This window comes from Rhododendron vialii, chromosome 6a, assembly GCF_030253575.1.
Source record: "Rhododendron vialii isolate Sample 1 chromosome 6a, ASM3025357v1".
NCBI classification, from domain to species: Eukaryota; Viridiplantae; Streptophyta; class Magnoliopsida; order Ericales; family Ericaceae; genus Rhododendron; species Rhododendron vialii.
Window position 1 is genome coordinate 5,445,403 of NC_080562.1, and position 17,736 is coordinate 5,463,138.

Genomic DNA, 17,736 nt, shown 5'->3' on the forward strand with positions numbered 1-17,736 from the left:
TGGGTACTTGAAGTATCTGGAGCTCAGCTGGAACAGGTTCAGTTTTTAGTGAAGCTAATCACATCTTAATTTGTAGGTACACTATGTCTCTGTTGCAGTCTGCAGTGGTTTCAATCAAAAACTTTACTCACACGAGACGGGTGAAAGTCACCTTTAAGTTTGTATAGAACATGAAGTTCAAATTTTACAATTAATTTTCTAGGGGACGCTTCATTTCGAGAAGACAAGAGGTGCTATAACATGTAGCCGACTGTTGGGGACGCCAGTCTTTGCTAGTGCCCTCCCCTGCTTATCACAAAGCAAGGAACATATCTAATGTCATAATGGAGGAGCTGCAATGAAATCAAATTAACTTTTGTCAATCGTAGCATCGTACCAGTTAAGATTATACACTGTGAAAAATGCAACATCCGAAACGACAGAATCCAAAAAATGACGCATTAGATTTATCGTCGAATAATCAAGTTCTCAGCAACTTCAGCTTACGCAGTGGAAAGAGATGGAAAAAATGGACAACATTAAAACTCAATATGGATAACATATGGCACAAACCAACAGTGAGCAATCTACGATGCATTTATATTCGAAGAAAAAGTGGAGTTGGATTCCAGATAAGACCACCACAGACCAGAAATTACACTTGGCTGAAAATAGCTTGCGACTGAAAATACCCTTGAGCAATGACCATGGTTCACGAGGTCATCTCAAATATTGCCGCACCGTCCACAAGTTCAGAAAAAATCATTTTTCAAGACTAGAAAACATAGCTTTGAGGTACTCCATCAAACTCTTGTTAGTTCCACCCCCTTTTTCAAAAGTATATGTTAATTCCATGGTGATTCTATGATTGTTGGAAGGGTTCCTTATGCAGCAAAAGAAAGCTAATGCAAGCACTTAAGCCAATTGCCACAGAGACTGGGTAACACCTCCATTGGTTTGGCTTCGGACTACAGGAGGGTAAAATCGTGTAGGAAATAAATCTTCCTAGGTGAGGCCCTAACATTGCTCTACTCTTCCCAAACAGAATAAAATCACATCCGCAGTTCAATAATTGCCCTCAACACATGCAGTACTGCTAGTTTTCCAAAACACATTCAGTACTTGGTGCAACTCTGCTGTACAACGGCCAAATTCCTTTGAGTTCTTTGTACATTTTAAAAAGGAAATTACAACTTGTTAAAAGCAACCTCCATGTTTCATTCTTCTTGTCTATGCAATGAGTTAATTGGAACACCGTTGCTCACAATTGCTAGATGTCATTCATTTAATAAGACTAGGTTCTCTCTCGTGCAAGGCACGAATATTATGCCCGTCGAAGAGAACATTTTATGGTTTGGGGTAGTATTTTGTTGGTATTAACTGCAAAGTTTAAACAAGAAGAAGAACAATTAACCTACACACTGATTGCACAGTGTCGTGGAGTAGTGGTTCATGCATTCAACATATCTTCTCAAACTGAACCTGCGCTAGTAGTGCTGGTATGAACACAGCAATTTTGCCTAACCTGTGCATAAATTAGCCATTTGGTTCTCCAATACGCTGGTATCTATTATCATTACAGCCTCACGGATAATTTCATTGCCCTGATGAGCAAGATCACTTCGCTCGTTGCGAGCTTGCACACATGCTGCAATTCGAGGTTGGCACTATGAGAACTAAGCAACTGCTTCTCTAAAGAGAACAATTCTAAAACCTCTGCATTTGCAGCAAGAGATTGGGCATAAAATCGGTTTTGATGACCTGATTAAGGGATCAATATCATCTCTTTTACACAAGGGCAACCACCCATAGAAACATCCATTCTCTCTCCTCATTAGTCTCATCCTCTGAATTCAATTTCTGAAGCACTCGACCACAATTTTAATTGTAAAGTCTCCAGTAATTTTGGGAGCTCACCCATACCATTAAGTATAGCCTTCTTTTGATGCAACAACATAGAGGAGTAAGAAAAGAAATGTAATGGATGAAATTTGAGGAAGAAGGAAAAAAGCTGAAGAGGCATTCAATATTTCTCGTAACAAATATTTTCGACGATGACACAACTATCAATAAAAGATAGACGAACAATGTGTTTCCAAATTACATGTTCCACACCAGGAAAATAAAATCTAGAATCACAAACCAAATTGTATCTCCAACTACAATGTAATATGGAAAAAATGCAAAAGAAGAGAAAAGATACCTGAAGAAAGGTAGTCAAGAATATAAGCACCGAGAAGTTTTATCATCTAATCCGAAGCCAAGCAGCTGCAATAGATCGCCGAACTATAAAAGAAAAAAAGAACATTGAAATGAGTAAATCAATAGAATGGAAAAAGCAAAGGCATAGAGAAATAGGACAAAAAGAATGCAAGAGAGGAAATCAATCGCCGATCAAAAAAAAAAGAGAGGACATCAATCCATAAAAAACAGACAATGCGTATCATTGCTACGAATTCTAGAAAACTCCAACCAACAAAAGAACCACCTACTAAAGTCAGCAAAAAGCCACACTAAGGGTTGGACGCAACTTTAAGATCAAAACATCACAATTAAAGTTCTATAATAAACAACTTTACTTGCACAGTTTATAGGCACCAGATTTTTTCAAGAGTGAAATGACGCAACTACCCTCAAATGCCAACACACAGCAATCTCCAATTGAGCGGCAAAGTTGTCCCAAATTGGGAAATGGCAGCCGAAAAACTGCTGCTTCTTATATAAGGGTAGGACAACAAAGAACATACTTAAAAAAAAAATTTAGACAATGGTTGACAATCACATTACCAAACATTTAATGAATTGCTCTTTCGTGATTTACACCACTAACAAAAGAATCAAAGGCTTCTTCAGCTATGTATGTCAAGGTGGTTCGAGAATCGACAATGGTTCCTTTGTTACTCTTTTTTTTTGATCCGCAGTTCCTTTGTTACTTGACATGGCAAAAACTGATGAATCTATGCCTAATGTCTGTCCATTGACGGAAACGATTTCCGGGTTCAAATTATAGTGTAGCCTGAAAGATTAGACGTTGAAAGGAATCAAGCCAACGGAAAAATCATATAGCTTCCGATCTTCAACCTTTTATGAGTAATCATCATAATGGGAGATATGAGGCCCTAACATTGTTCATATGAACTGAAAGGAACTGAAGTGGAGTTCTTTAACAGGGGTGAACTCATGGGAAAGTACACAAAATAAATAAATATTCCCTCGAAGAAAATAAGAATTGAAGCTCAAGAACACACCTTTGTTCGCTCGAGGAAAATAACGGGCCCTCTAAGGAAGGTCCCCGTTGTAACACATAAAACAACCATTCTATCTATGACATGTCACTATAACGTTTCTACTAAAGATGTGCAATGACCATTCTAATAGCAGGCTTTTAGGCCTAATGGTTAACCCTATCACAAGAACTATTTGTATTTGTCGGTTGTAGAGTTAGATTATCTTTCACCAGGGAAAATGGGGCACATAGTGAAAATCTCAGCTAGTGGGTGCAGAAACCCTATCGAGCAATCCCTCAACTAACACAAAACAGGGCATAGTAAACAAGGGAATTCAAGCACGGAATTTACACCAATCAAAACCCACCCAAGTGAAGAACTTACCCAGTGACTATCATGATTTTTGACGATGACAATCTTTGCTGGAGGCGCTAATTGGGCTTACCTTCGCCGGAGCAAACAAAGAAGACGGTAATGCGGTAGCTTTGGAGGCGGAGAGAGAGAGGGAGGAAGCGACAACTACAGTGGTTCGTCATGCCTAGCGAACCCTACGGAAATTACTCCAACCATCAGGCAACAATTCATTTGCAACTTCTACAGGCCAAGCTTTTGATCCATGCCTCAGCATAATCCAGATACTCCCACCCATGCCATTGGAAAATTGGCGACAACCCTCCGGCAATAACTATGCAATGGAAAACAACATTATTAAATATGCAAGCAACAAAACAACATCTTAGATTGAAAAGCAGAAAACATTGCAGCAAGAATAGGTTGAATACGCTTAAGATACCAGTAATGGCCAACACCTATAAAATTGAAACAACTAAGCATATCAAAATCATGAAACATTGGAATGGACAACAGGAAGCAAAGGTTCAAGCTTACTCTCAAATTTCTGCATCAAAATTGAATTTTATGAAGCCACAAACTTAAGAATATACGTAATAAAAGTAGCACAAAAGGATAAGCACTTGAGCTATACCCATAGAAGACTTGTCTACGGCATGCAGCAATATGACATAATGGACAATCACCACCCATAATCCAATTCGGAAAAGTTGAAGCATGGAAATAATTGAAAGTAAATATGAGCAATAGAATTTAAATCAAACCCCAAAAATTCAAAAGACGTAATCACCATCAACAGTCCAATTCACATAATTTGAAGCTCAAAACCATTGGATGAAAATAATAGAATTTCGAGCTTAAAATTACAATGTCTATGGCCATAAACATCAGCAAAATTCGTCAATGTAACCTGTGGCTATGGTGGTTCAGCTAGATGGAAACAACTCCATTTGTCTTCATTTGGGTGCTGTAAGATGATGAGGGTTCCACTAATGTTTCTGTCATAGGCAATGTCAACAATTTATGATAACTACACAATACAGATTTTTTCTAGTAATATTGAGTGCCATTAATACCAATTTTAATTATTCTATTTTTTAGACAAGACGAAGCACATGGATTCCCAACACTATCCCAACGCAGGAACGGCACATGCAGCACCATCCTGCAAAGACGAACACCATCACAGAGGACAAAGAACAAGAAACCAGGTAATACAAACTCCCAAAACGTGAAATGATTTTTTCAATTGGGGACACGGAATACTTTACACACGAAGAAACAAACAACGATCTCCAAGTTTTCCATAGCCACCAAAAGAAAAAAAACAAACGAAGCCCAACAAGCAAAAGACGCGAAAGTATTTTCCTTCTAACCGCAGCAGAAAAACCCACAAAACCCAAATCGCCAAAACCACAGAACACAACGGGCCAGCAAAAGCAGCGAAACTATTTTCCCCCAAAACCCCAAAACCCACAGCACGGACCCACATGGCCAAACAAAATCCTACCCAACCAACCACAAGTTCAACGCAAGGCACACGAATTGACGGGTTTGATATTGACCTGTATCAGTCGATAACGATGGTGAAGCAGATTAATTGGCAATCTGAGGGATGGGTCGGTGCCGGAAATCACACCACCGCACCTGAACAATCAATTCTTTTGGGTTGGAAAATAGAAGACAGAGAGATGGGAACGTGCATGAACCTTCCACCAGTGTCTACTTCCGCCGGCCCACGGTGGGTGGGTGCACGAACCTTCCACAAATGTCTACTTCCGCCGGCGCACGGTGGGTGGGGGCCCAGTACCTACGATTTGGGCTTGAATAACGTCACCTGTGGAGAAAGTGAAAATCGCCCAAGAACTCCTCTCTCTCTCTCTCTCTCTCTCTCTCCACAGATGCCTCCACCTGTACCCAACAGACCAAAGAGAGGAGGGGAGGGGGGCGAGGGGTGAGAGGGGGTACGTGGACTAATGATATCCACCCATTCCCAACCAAATCGAAAAGACGAAAAACCCAGCCCCTCAAGTGGGTACTGTTTGCAATTGAGGGGCAAATTCGCCCCAAATTGGAAAAATACCTCCGAAAAACTCCTCCTTTTTATATAGGAGGAGGAAAAAAAAGAAAAAGGGAATGTCGAAAACTTGAGTGTCTAAAGTTGAAGCAACTACTTTTGAAGTAAGAGAAAGAAAGGCAAGGACTGGAGGGGGACTCAAAGCCGAAAAGAGTAAAGGAAAAGTAGAAATGTAGTGGGTTTCAGAACGGACACAGTCATCTATTCGAAGAAGAAACTAGGTTTTCCCGTTTAGTTGTATTTACCAACAAAATAGAAGAAACTCGGATGAAATTTGTTGTCCTGAATCACAGGAATACCAAAATTTATTTTTCCCCACGGATGACATTATAGCTCCTCAAAAGTATTATCATCAAACCACACAAACTTTTCGAATGTGAATACAACTTGTGAGTTGTGAACAGTTGCCCAACTAAGCAGCAGAAGATTATTGCAGCCTCAAACACTTAAAATAGGGTACTTCCTGGAATTAAGTAAAATGGAGGAAACTTAACCAAGAGGGAGTCCAGAGAGAGTACCTCAGGCAACCATTGGCATTTATCATTCTCCGCATCGGCCATCACAATGTTAAGCCACTCAGAATTCCTATTCTGCATTTCCAACACAAACTTGAGCAGAGAATTGCATAGCCTGCATTTAGGCGAGTAAAACTCGATCACTGTCTAGCCAGTGCAGAGGCTAGCACACTCAACTCGGCTTCTCCTCGTTCTTCGGGCTCAATACCTTCTTGTTCCTTTCAAAACTGGTTTTAGGGCTCATTTTAGGTTTTCCATCTAGATCGAACAGGGTTCTGGTCATTGAATTTGGGGATTTTGGCAGACAGGTGTTGGAATTTTTAAGATTTTGGTGGGCATCATCCCATGGCCAACAAAAAAGAGAATATTGATAGATTGCACAACATCGCATAAACAAGCTTAAATCCAAAACATAACTCTATCCTTAGGATGCATGGACACACATCTATACATCCCATTTCAAACTAGAACATGAATTAACAATAATAATAATAACAACAACAAAGAAGCACCAGTAAAACCCCAACTGAGAACCGCTTGAAAGTTAAGTCTTCATTATCTAACAGATGTTTTGTTCTGTTCAAAACTCTCTTTTTCCTTTTTGAGAACAAACACCAGCATTACATAGAAAAAACAGATACATACTACTAGGAAGAGCTACCCTCATTCCTCATTGCCAAGGCTAGAGCATGTGCTTCACGAATGACAGCACGTTCACCATCAGAAATAGGAACCTTATATTACAGATTACGTGACTCAATATCTAATGTTAACAGTTGAACTGGCCATTCCAATGCTCTCCCATTCTTGATCCCTTGAACGAGCAAAAGACAATCTCTAGATAGCACAACCTGGAGAAAATTGTTAAGAAAACACCATGTACGAGCATCTAGACATGTCAAAACTCCAGTTATTCAGAACACAAAGATAATCCAAACTAAAATGACAATAACCATTCAGTTTCTAAGAACAAGTACCTAGTCAATCCTCTTGGATTGGATTGACTACTGCTCCAGTGAAAAAAACTAAACCCGATCCCTCTTCCCTGATCATGAATACGAAAGGATGATCGGCAACAAAACTGACACACTTGACTCCTGGCGGAGGCCAACAACCACCTCCTCTCATTCTCATATAATTAATGGCCGCAGCCTCCGTTCCATTCTCATCAACCTCAATATAAGCTTTCTGAAACATGTTTAAGATAAAAAACGGGACATCCTCAGAATTCTGCACCATCTCGGACAAGTCTCTGGGATTCTTAATGATAGACAACGATTCCCCCATGTCATCCATGACCTTAGAAACGTCAAAATCGAACGAGAATTTAAATTTCGGGATCCAAAATTCCTCAAGCGTCTCTTTCTTTAACTCAAAGTGCTCCTCATTCAGAAATCCGGAATCGGAATTGAACTTCCCAAGAAGATTTTGCAACCCATCTCGCTCATCCGGGAGAAAAAAATACATAAGAGAAATTGTTGTTCTGGCGACTTTGATATGGGATTTTAAGAACCTTGAATCCATCAAACGCTCTGTAATAGTACTTTTCATAGCTAGTCATGAACGGAACTGAAACATTGTCCCCATTTAGAAGATAGAATTTTCTATTTGTAGTCCTCAAAGCCTCAAATTTATAGGGATAGTCCCAAAGTCCTTTAAAGTAGAGTCCATTTGCGAGGATGAGTGTTGTATCTATAGGTATAGACCCACGTTGGAGAATGTTTTTGATAAGACCTCTTGATGCAGTATTAGCCCATGAGTTAATTTCATCTACCACTTGATCAGCCTGCGTACACATTACATTGTCCAAAATAAAAACATGAAATTTCAGTAATATTGAAGTTCTGGTGATCTTCACCTGGTACAGAACTATAGTGGGGCCGGCAATTTTTATCCAAATCATAATAACAACACATACTTATGGTTGCGTTGGGCCAAAATTATCTAAAAGCATAGTGATATATTAGACTGAAACACAAAAGATATTAGAATATATAGTGCATTTTTTTGCTTGAAAATCTGTCTAATCGTTGGCTAAAAATCTTGGCTCTGCCATTGATTGCCTCCCCTTCTTTCCAATTAAAAATCAATTATTTGTCTTGTTGAGGATTTGGAAGCTTGCTTTGATTGAAAAAAAAAAAAAAGAAGAAGATATTTTGAAGAAACATTTTCAGATCACTCAGAACTATTTTCACACACACACTCAACTACTTTTTCTAAAAAAAATGATTTGGACCCAACCATCAAATATGGACGAAATCAATGTTTTCGGAAAATAACTTTGAAAAACCATTGTTTATTGTTCAACTACTTAAAAAACTTTGGATTCTTTTCGAGATTTTTAAATGCAAGTTTTTAGTGGGACGCATTTTTTATCTTAATGTACTTAATTGTATATGTTCCAATTAAATATAACGACAAACTTTAGAAAACATGACTCCAAAGGGTTAGCCTAATGGTTAAGGCCGGGACTTAGGTTTTGCTCAGTCTTAAATTCGAAACCTCTATTAAATCTTTTGGGGCCAATACACACAGAGCCACAAGGAACGGTAGGATTAAGCCCCAGGATGAGTCAAGGTGCGCTAAAGCTGGTCTGGACACCTCAGTTATCACGCAAAAAAAAAAAAAAAACCTTTAGAAAACATGCATATTAGCCGAGGGAAAGTTTCAAGTGAAATATTACCTTAGTTGCAAAATCAACATTGTTCGCTTCACACTTGAAAATACCTTTTAGAACCTCCTCTTTGTATTTAGGAACGAGAGGAAAATGTTGATCAGCCCAAGCTCCATTGACCATGGTAACAATCGGACCATCGCCGACGTTCTCAGAGGACCCACCGCCACCGCGTAGCATCGCCATCATCTGTCTCGATTTTGAGTTGATTTCGTCGACGTTTTTGGACCCGAGAAAGCCCAGCATTTGCTTCAGAGTATCGCCCGTAGATCCTGCAACCAACATGTTTAGAACTGCGTTGATTGATAGGGGAGAAGACACTGTGTTCTTGCTAGAAGAACCGTTTAGGATCTCCTTGAGCGTCAACTCATTGGCGATCCGCGGGCAGAACTCCATTGTTGATCTCTTTCTTTTTAGGGTTTTGCAGCGCGACTCCATTGTTGCCCACTTTATTTTTTACGGTTTATGCTAGTAGTATTTGTTTGTATTTATGTAGAGAAATTTTTTTAACCGCGGAGCCGTGAATATGTTTACGGAGCCGATCGCAACTATCAAAAGTATTTTAGACGGTCCGAATATTAATAAGTGTTATCGGGAAAGAGTTAATTTAAATTCATACCGTTTAAAGCCGAAATGGACAACTGAGATCGTACGGAGCCGTGAATAAGTTTCTCTCATTTATATGTAGAGTTTTTCGGACTGGGATGTAGAGTAAGGCTGCCAAAAAAAAAAATGGTGAATCATGAAACCGGTCCGAACTGATCCACACGTTTTGGATTGGAACCATGGATAATGGTGCAAACATTGATTAAAAAATTGTGACTCATGATTCGATTCACAAATTGTCATTTTGAAACAGTGAATTAATCAAACCACATCGTGACATTACAGAGTATACTCCTAAATTAAACTACACCGTAATTCCAAAAGACGTGGGGTTTTTTGCTTGCTGATTGCGTACTTTCTTATGGAATGTAATTCGTGGATGAAATCGGAAGCTATTCGTATCTCACAAATTGAATTGAAACCAGGTCATAGGACTTTTGGTCCGGATATGAATTAAAAATTGTGACTCGCAGATTAGAATTAAATTCATAGAAATCCGATCTGACCCGGACCGTATGCAGCCCTAAATTATAGAGTTCATTATGGCTTAATATAACTGAGCCCCATAACATCAACCATTGGGCCAAGTAATTCTCTAGTTGGGGATTACATCAGAAGAGAGCCCAAATGGACGACTGGTATGTTGTCCCGAATGGGTTATGTTTGCAATAGCTGTGAAAACAAATCGGGGAAATTTCTGGCCGGTCCTATTTTTTGCTTAAAGTCCCATGCAAACCCCATTTTGTAGAGCTATCCCCTCCAGCCCCTTTTTAAATATGTTTTTACTATTTTACCTTTGTCACTTTTCAACAGCCCACAGAATTCACATTCCAAAAATTCACACCCCACATAATTCACACCCCAAGAATTCATACCTCACAGAATTTACACCACCCTACAGAATTCACACCTTACAGAATTCACATCTCATTTTTAATATTCATCCCATTTGCAGAATTCACACCCATTTGCAAGAATTCACACCTTTGAAATGACCCCACCCTCGCCCGTCCCCCTCCCTGCCCACCACTGACCTTCATCTCCACCACCGGCCTTACCATAGTCCTGCCAAAACTCACCCCCTCTGCCGCCTCTTCCTCCGCCGCCTCTTCCTCCAGCCCCCACCAGCCGTTTCCCTCTTCTGGTAAGGGTTTATGTTTGGACCGACGAGGAGATAACGTTCGGTGGTTTGGGCCCCCCGACGCAATAAGGCTCCGGATTTCGCAGACGGCCGGTGATGGAGCTTGGTTTCATTCCGGGGAAGAAGCCGGACAGCTTCCAGATCTGTTTTGTTACTCTTTGCTGTGATTCAGTGGGGCTACTCAGCGAGTCAACCCAGGGCAGTAACTCAGTGGGTTGGAGGCTGTTCCGTTTTTTTTTTTCTTTCTGTTTTCTTTTATGTTTTTTTTTTGGGTAGGTTGTCGATTTCATCTTTGCACTTGTTGTTCGAGATTTGAGCTGGGGTTCTTTGGAGCCTCTACTTCTGAGTCGCTGACAGGTCTCTCATACCAGCACGTAGTGTAGGTTTGTTTCGGCAGGGTGTCCTAGAGTCTGTAGTCTGTGTGCTTAAAGTAGTAACTCGTGTCTCGATTTAATAGTTTTGGTTCTCTTCTTGTATTTCTGATGAAATCTTTCCCCTTGGGTGTTGAAATGAAGTGACATTTTCAAAAAATAATAAAAAATGGACACTCATTTGAGAATTCACACCTCACAGAATTCACACCGCAAGAATTCACATCCCACAGAATTCACATCTCATGTTTACTAATCATCCCCTTTGCAGAATTCACACCCATTTACAAGAATTTACACCTTTGAATTGACACTCATTAATTTGCAAGAATTCACACCCTATGCACTATTCACGCCCTCAAAATTTTAGGTAAATTATTGGTGTGAATTCTTGAGTGTGTGGATTTGGCCCCAGTACACCATTTACAAAATTCACACCCCTTTACAGAATGCACGTCCCTAAAATTCACATATTAATTTACAGTCCTTTCCACATATTTTGCATAATTCACACTCCCATAATTTCATATCATACCTTTTTGTAGAATTCACATCTTCGAAAAAAACAAAATTCACACCACCAAATTAAGAATTCACACCTTCAAAAAAAAAATTCATACATTCAAAAAAAAAAAAAAATATTCACACCTTCAAAAAAAGAATTCACAACACAAAAAAAAAAAAAAAGCAAACCAAAACAAAAAGGTGTGAGTTCAAAAAAAAAAAAGGCCCGCACAGAACACCCCATCTAAAATCGCGCATGACCTAATCAATCACCAAAAATCAAAATCACAGTCAACAATTCTGCATGTATAAAGCAAATCACGGATCCATGATCTAATTTCAAGCCTATAAAACCAGCAAAGAGTAATTCATGAATACATTTTGGAAAAAACGTAACGACAAATTTGTTGCGCTAAATACTTGTATTTTTTCTTTCTCTCTTTCTTCAACGCTCCCTGGCTGGCGCAGTGGGTCCCGTTGCCAGGAACCCTCAGATTCATGCCAAGGCGCGGCCGATGCCCCGTGGCTCGACAGAGGTCTGGTTGCCAGCATAGGGCTAGCGGCTGTTCTTAAAGACCAGGGAGTGGACGTGGATGACAATTTCGGACTGGATCGGGGCCATCATGACGGAGGGCAAGGGGAGAGCGTTCTTGTCGATCGACATGTGGGAGTCGAAGTTTTGGACTGAGACGATGGGGCAGGCGGTGGCGTGGAGAGATAGAGAGAGAGAGCTGGGGGACTACAGTATCGAGTATCCTGATCCAGATAAGATGAGGATGGGAGAAAAGTCAATATTCATCTCTAAGTGCACGGGTTAAGTAGAGAGGGGATATTTTGGGTATCTCACTTAAAACAGGATTTGTTGGGAATGGGTTTAACATAGGGTGGGGCTGGATGGATATGTAGGGACAAAAAGGGGCCGGCCAGTAAGAACCCCAACAGATTTTAGTTTTAGCTTCAAATTCTGTTGCAGATTTTAAATTCCATATTTAAGTAGAAGTTGAAAAAACATGTTTGTTGTCATATTTGAGCAATATTTTCTTTACGTAAATTATGGGTGAACATGAATTGAATAACATTTCCAATTGGAATTATCAATGGCTACTTGCCCTTTTTAACCTAATGAAAACTTTAAAAAAAAAAAATTCCTAGAAACGTAAATGAATGTGTTGCTCCCACGGCTTTTCCACGAAAAATCATTCTGCAATAAAATGCATATATAGACAAATAAATTCTCCTCATACTCATAAGAGTTATTGAAAAGCACTTCATTAGAGAAATTATTTGATCGTAAATAAAGAATAAAAATTTCAAAACACAAGCCCCATATTCAAGTATATGGTATACATTCCCCTCAAGTCAAGAAGAAGATTCCAGTCTGATAGAGTTAATGAAAATCACTCACTATTTGATCCTAAATAAAGAATAAAAATTCAAAATAACAATCCTCATATGCACGTACTAGTTGATGCTTACCCACAAGTTATCATCAATCGATAATAGTCGAGGGAACCATCATAAAGCCTAAGTTCTGATATGAAATACATATAACACCCCAACTTATCCTCATTATACAGTGCCACCCACAAGTCTCTCGTATGATCACCTAAGGTTGCAAAATGAGCTGTGTGGCTCGAAGCTCGGCTCGAGAAGAGCTCATTCGAACTCGACCCCGAAAAATAAACGAACAAGCTCGAGCTACACTTTTCAGTTCGTTTTCTAAGAAGCCGAGCCCGAGCTACCAGCAGCTCAGCTTGAATGAGCTTGCAAGCCGGACTATATATATAGTCTGTTAAAAATATATATATACCACACTTTTTTTATGTTTATCTTTGAAGACTAGTGAACTTAAAGACGCAATGAGATGTTGCCATGTGTCAAAGTTCGAAGGCCACACATGTGAATTCGTGAGGTGAAGTTGATCCGGATCCTTCCGGATCCGGGTGAAGTGAGGAGGAAGGCTTTTTAAAAAGCCATGGCTGGTGACTTTCTTCCCACTCGATGTCGGACATTCTCGCGCAATTTGAGCTCCTGCTCGAGCTTAAACAAATTATTACGAGCCAAGCTCAAGCCCACATCTTGTACCTCGATTAAAGTTTGGACCGAGCTTAAGCCAACCATATTTCCGGTGACCTGACTGACAAACTGAGCTTGAAAAATCCGCAGTTCGACTCGGCTCATTTGCAACCCTAAGATCACCACCATCTAACTTCAAGTTGGGCTCCTCTCCAATATATCTTCCTAAAATTGGAGGATCCTCCAATCTAGATTACAACGGTTTGGATTTTAACACTACACCCACCTCATTAAAAAGCCATAGGATTGAGCACACATTAATAACATTAATCCTCCCTCCCTCTCGCACCCCCCGTCAAAAAAAAAAAAAAAAATCGGCATTACAAAGAGGATATTAACTACTCACCATGCATGTCAAAAACAAGTTACTAAAACAACGAAAATAGCAATTGCGCGGGCAAATTAGGCAAAAAAAAAAAAAAAAACAGTGCTAGTGGTGACACTGGGGTGGATACAAGTCATAATTATTACTGTATAAAGGAAACTTCAACCATGAAGTTTAAACATTAACATGTCAAAACTCCAATTGTTCAAAACACACAGATAATCCAAACTACGACATGGCAATAACCATTCAGGTTCTAAGAACAAGTACCAAGACAAAGTCAATCCTCTCGGATTGGATTGATTACTGCTCCAGTGAATAAAACTAATCCCGACCGCACTTCCCTGATCATGAATACAAAAGGATGATCAGCAACAAAACTTAAATTTTGCGGAGGGATTTCACCTCCTCCTACCAACGATAACAAAGTAGTGGCCACAGCTTTGGTGCCCCTCTCATCCACCTCAATATAAGCTTTCTGAAACATCTTTAAGATAAAGAATGGAACATCCTCAGAATTATGCACCATCTCAGACAAGTCTCTTGGATTCTTAATTATAGACGACGACTCCCCAATGTCATCCATGATCCCAGAAACATCAAAATCAAATGAAAATTTAAATTTTGGGATCCAAAATTCGCCAAGCCTCACATGCGTTAACTTGAAGTACTCCTCATTTAGAAATCCAGAACCAGACTGGAATTTTCCGAGAAGTGTTTGCAACCCATCTCGCTCATCAGGGAGAAAAAAGTACATAGCAAACTTGTTGGCTTGGTCACTTACATATGGGATCTCAAGAACCTTGAACCCATCAAACGATCCATAATGGCAATACTTGCTATTATTAGTCATGAACGGAACTGAAACATTGTCCCCATTGAGAAGATAGAACTTTCTATTCTCAGTCATCTGTTCATCAAATTTACGTCCACCATGCCAGAATCCTTGAAAGTAGAGTACATTTGCGAGGATGAGTGTTGTCTCTGTAGGTACGGACCCATATTGGAGAATGTTTTTTATAAGACCTCTTGATGCAATATTAGCCCATGAGTTAATTTCATCCACCACTTGATCAGCCTGCATAGATATTGCATTGTCCAAAATGACTTATAGAAACATGTAATTTCAGTAGTTATATTCAAGTTGGGGCAGAACTATAGTTAGTGGGCCTGCAATCTTTATCTAAGTAATAATAACTTCAAACACGTACGGTTGCGTTGTGCCAAAATTATCTAATTTCAGGGTGGAACACAAAAGACAAAATACTTGTAAAAAATTATGTGTTTTTTTGTTTGAAAAATTGTCTAATCGATCGGTTTGCCCTCTTGAATCAAAATCCTGACTATGCCATCAACCGTCTCCTTGCTTTTCATTTAAAAAATAATTGCGGTCTTGTTGAGAATTTGAAAGCTTGTTTTGATTGATTAAAGATATTCCAAAAAACTATCTTCAGATCCGTCATAACTATTTTTTCACACACATGAGATTGATGATGCCAACTTTTTTTTAAAAAAACATTGATTTCAACCCAACCAACAAACATGGAAGAAATCAATGTTTTCAGAAATTAACTTTGAAAACCATGTTTATTGTTCACCTTTTTTTAAAAAAAATAATAATTCTTTTCTTTTAGATTTTACAGACTTGTTCTTGGTGGTACTGCTACAGTACAATTATCATATTAAAGTGCTTGAGTGTATGAAGTCTAATAGAATAAAGCAACAGACTAAAGGAAAAAATCATACTCCCGCCGTTCCAAAATATTTGTCCGGTCGGCAAAATGAGGATTCAAAAATAATGCATTTCTTTCAAGAAAAAATTCAATTTTTTTTTCATAAATTTAAAAAATTCATCAATACCTAGTGAATTGTTGAAAAAAATTGGAGTTTTTCTTGCAAAAATTGTATTATTTTTACTTTATCGTTTTGCAGACCAGACTACCATTATGGGACGGAGGGAGTATTAGCCGAAGGATATTTGTGAGAAATATTACCTTAGTTTTAAAATCAACATTGTTCGCTTCAGACTTGAAAATACCTTTTAGAACCTCTTCGTATTCAGGAACTAGAGGAAAACGTTGATCGACCCAAGCTCCACTGATCATGGTCAAAATCAAACCATCATCCCTGATAAAACCACCACCGTAATCCCTTTTAGAGGATTGCCTGCATTCACGCAGCAGTGCTGCAATGCGTGTCGACTTTGATTTGATTTCATCGACACTTTCGGACCCAAGAAAGCCCAACATAAGCTTCAAAGTATCGCCCGTTGTTCCTGTAACTACCATGTTTAAAACTGCGTTGATTGATAAAGGAGAAGACAGTACATTCTTGCCAGAACCCTTTTGGATCTCCTTGAGCATCAACTCATTGGCAACCCGTGTGCAGAACTCCATTGTTGATCTCTTTCTTTTCAGGATTTGTGCGGCAACTTTAACTTTCGGTCATTTCATTTCTTTGGAGAATAGTAGAGTTGTTTGTTTATATGCGAATTGAGTGTCCGGTGCTTGTAAAAAGTATTTATGCTTTGTAACTTTCCAAAAAGAAGTGATGAGTCATAATGTAAGAAAGTGGTGTTTGTTAACTTATGTAAAGGAGTTTCTTTCTGGTCTATAAAAGGAGGATACCCCTGCATTCATTTATTGCCTTGATTTTAGTGTATAGCTACGGCCAACCTTAGTATTGTAAAAAAATAAATATTCATACAGAAAGGATAATGGTATAGATATCAAATCTGTATAAAGCGCGCACAAACTCTTTCTGGAGCATAATTGTATTTTGTGCTCTGTTCTGTGGAGTGTGCGCTGGCAGAAGAAGAAAAGGAAAAGGAAAAGGAAAAGGAGAGTAGAAAAAATAAAAGGAAAAGAGAGGGCAGGCGTGCAAATGGGTTTGTGTGAATGCGTGGTCTCCACCTTCTCTCGGCCGCCGGGTGTGGTTTGCTCCAGAAGCTTCCTTTTTCCCCTGTGTGCATACACATGGTGTTCTACTCTCCCTTCTTAAAAAATACTCCTCTCTAAAAGCATTCACATCTCTCTCTTTATTTCCCTCTTCAAACTAAATTAAAGAGCCAAAAAAAGAAAAAAAAACACCCAAAACCCCCTGCGTCTGTCTCTCTTCCTTCCTCTCTACTTTGAAAAAACTTTAACTTTGCTATAGTGGCTCGTTTGGACAAACGAGCAACTGTTCACTTGCTTTTCATTTTTATATTGTTTCCCAATCTCTCTCTCTCTCTACTCCATCTCTCTTTCTCTCTCTAATTTTTATACCTTTCCTGCTTTTGTTTCTCTCTCAGAGGCAAGGGAGAGTATTTAATAATTGAGGTGGGTTTGATTATTTATTGAGAGGAGAGTGAGAATAAAGAGCATGATGCATTAGTTTATTTTAAAAGTGAGTAGTTAAAGTAATAAAGTGACTTTTTAAGGTGTAAATTGGTCCAAAGTATGGAGAGTCTGGTGCGGATATCCTAAGTATTTGCTTTACATTTTCAAGCTCCAATATAATGAAAATAGAAAATATTTTTTTGATTTTTTTGTACCGTTTAAAAGATCCCAATGAAATTTATCAAATAAGATTCATGTTGCTAGAAAAATTATTTGCATAAATACATAATTTTTTAGCTTGAAATTATTATTTTTTAAATAAATACTTATTTCTGAATCTGGAACAGGGTCTGTTCTCTATGTGGGTAGAGAGCAGAGAAGACAAAAAGATTGGGAGCCCTTTTCGGGGTCTCCCACCACCGTGAGGTTTTGTGTGAGAGAGACAATAAGATGAGAAGAAAAATAGAGTTGTGGGGTGAGTGTAAAACATTGTATAGAGTCATGTATTAGGAGCTCGGGGAGGGTTTTGCATCTCACATTGTAATCTCTATTTTCCATATGGTGGAATAT

The 17,736-nt window shown here is 39.0% G+C and overlaps 1 protein-coding gene, 1 long non-coding RNA gene and 2 pseudogenes across 2 annotated transcripts; all 4 read right to left on the reverse strand.

Moving 5' to 3' along the window:
* Positions 1–210: 210 nt before the first annotated feature.
* LOC131328304 (uncharacterized) lies at positions 211–7,105 on the reverse strand (annotated as a pseudogene).
* LOC131331157 (uncharacterized) lies at positions 1,970–5,655 on the reverse strand. Its single transcript, XR_009201327.1, has 3 exons — positions 4,425–5,655; positions 3,591–3,891; positions 1,970–2,265 (listed from the first exon to the last, which is right to left on the reverse strand). It is a non-coding gene; the product is annotated as an uncharacterized LOC131331157 (long non-coding RNA).
* Positions 6,657–9,292, reverse strand: LOC131331158 (serpin-ZX-like; annotated as a pseudogene).
* Positions 9,293–13,969: 4,677 nt separating this feature from the next.
* On the reverse strand, positions 13,970–16,417 carry LOC131331159 (serpin-ZX-like). The gene is made up of 2 exons (XM_058365023.1): positions 15,841–16,417; positions 13,970–14,924 (listed from the first exon to the last, which is right to left on the reverse strand). Exons 1-2 carry the CDS (start codon positions 16,240–16,242, stop codon positions 14,127–14,129), a joined length of 1,200 nt encoding a protein of 399 aa, XP_058221006.1. The 5' UTR covers positions 16,243–16,417; the 3' UTR covers positions 13,970–14,126.
* Positions 16,418–17,736: the final 1,319 nt, after the last annotated feature.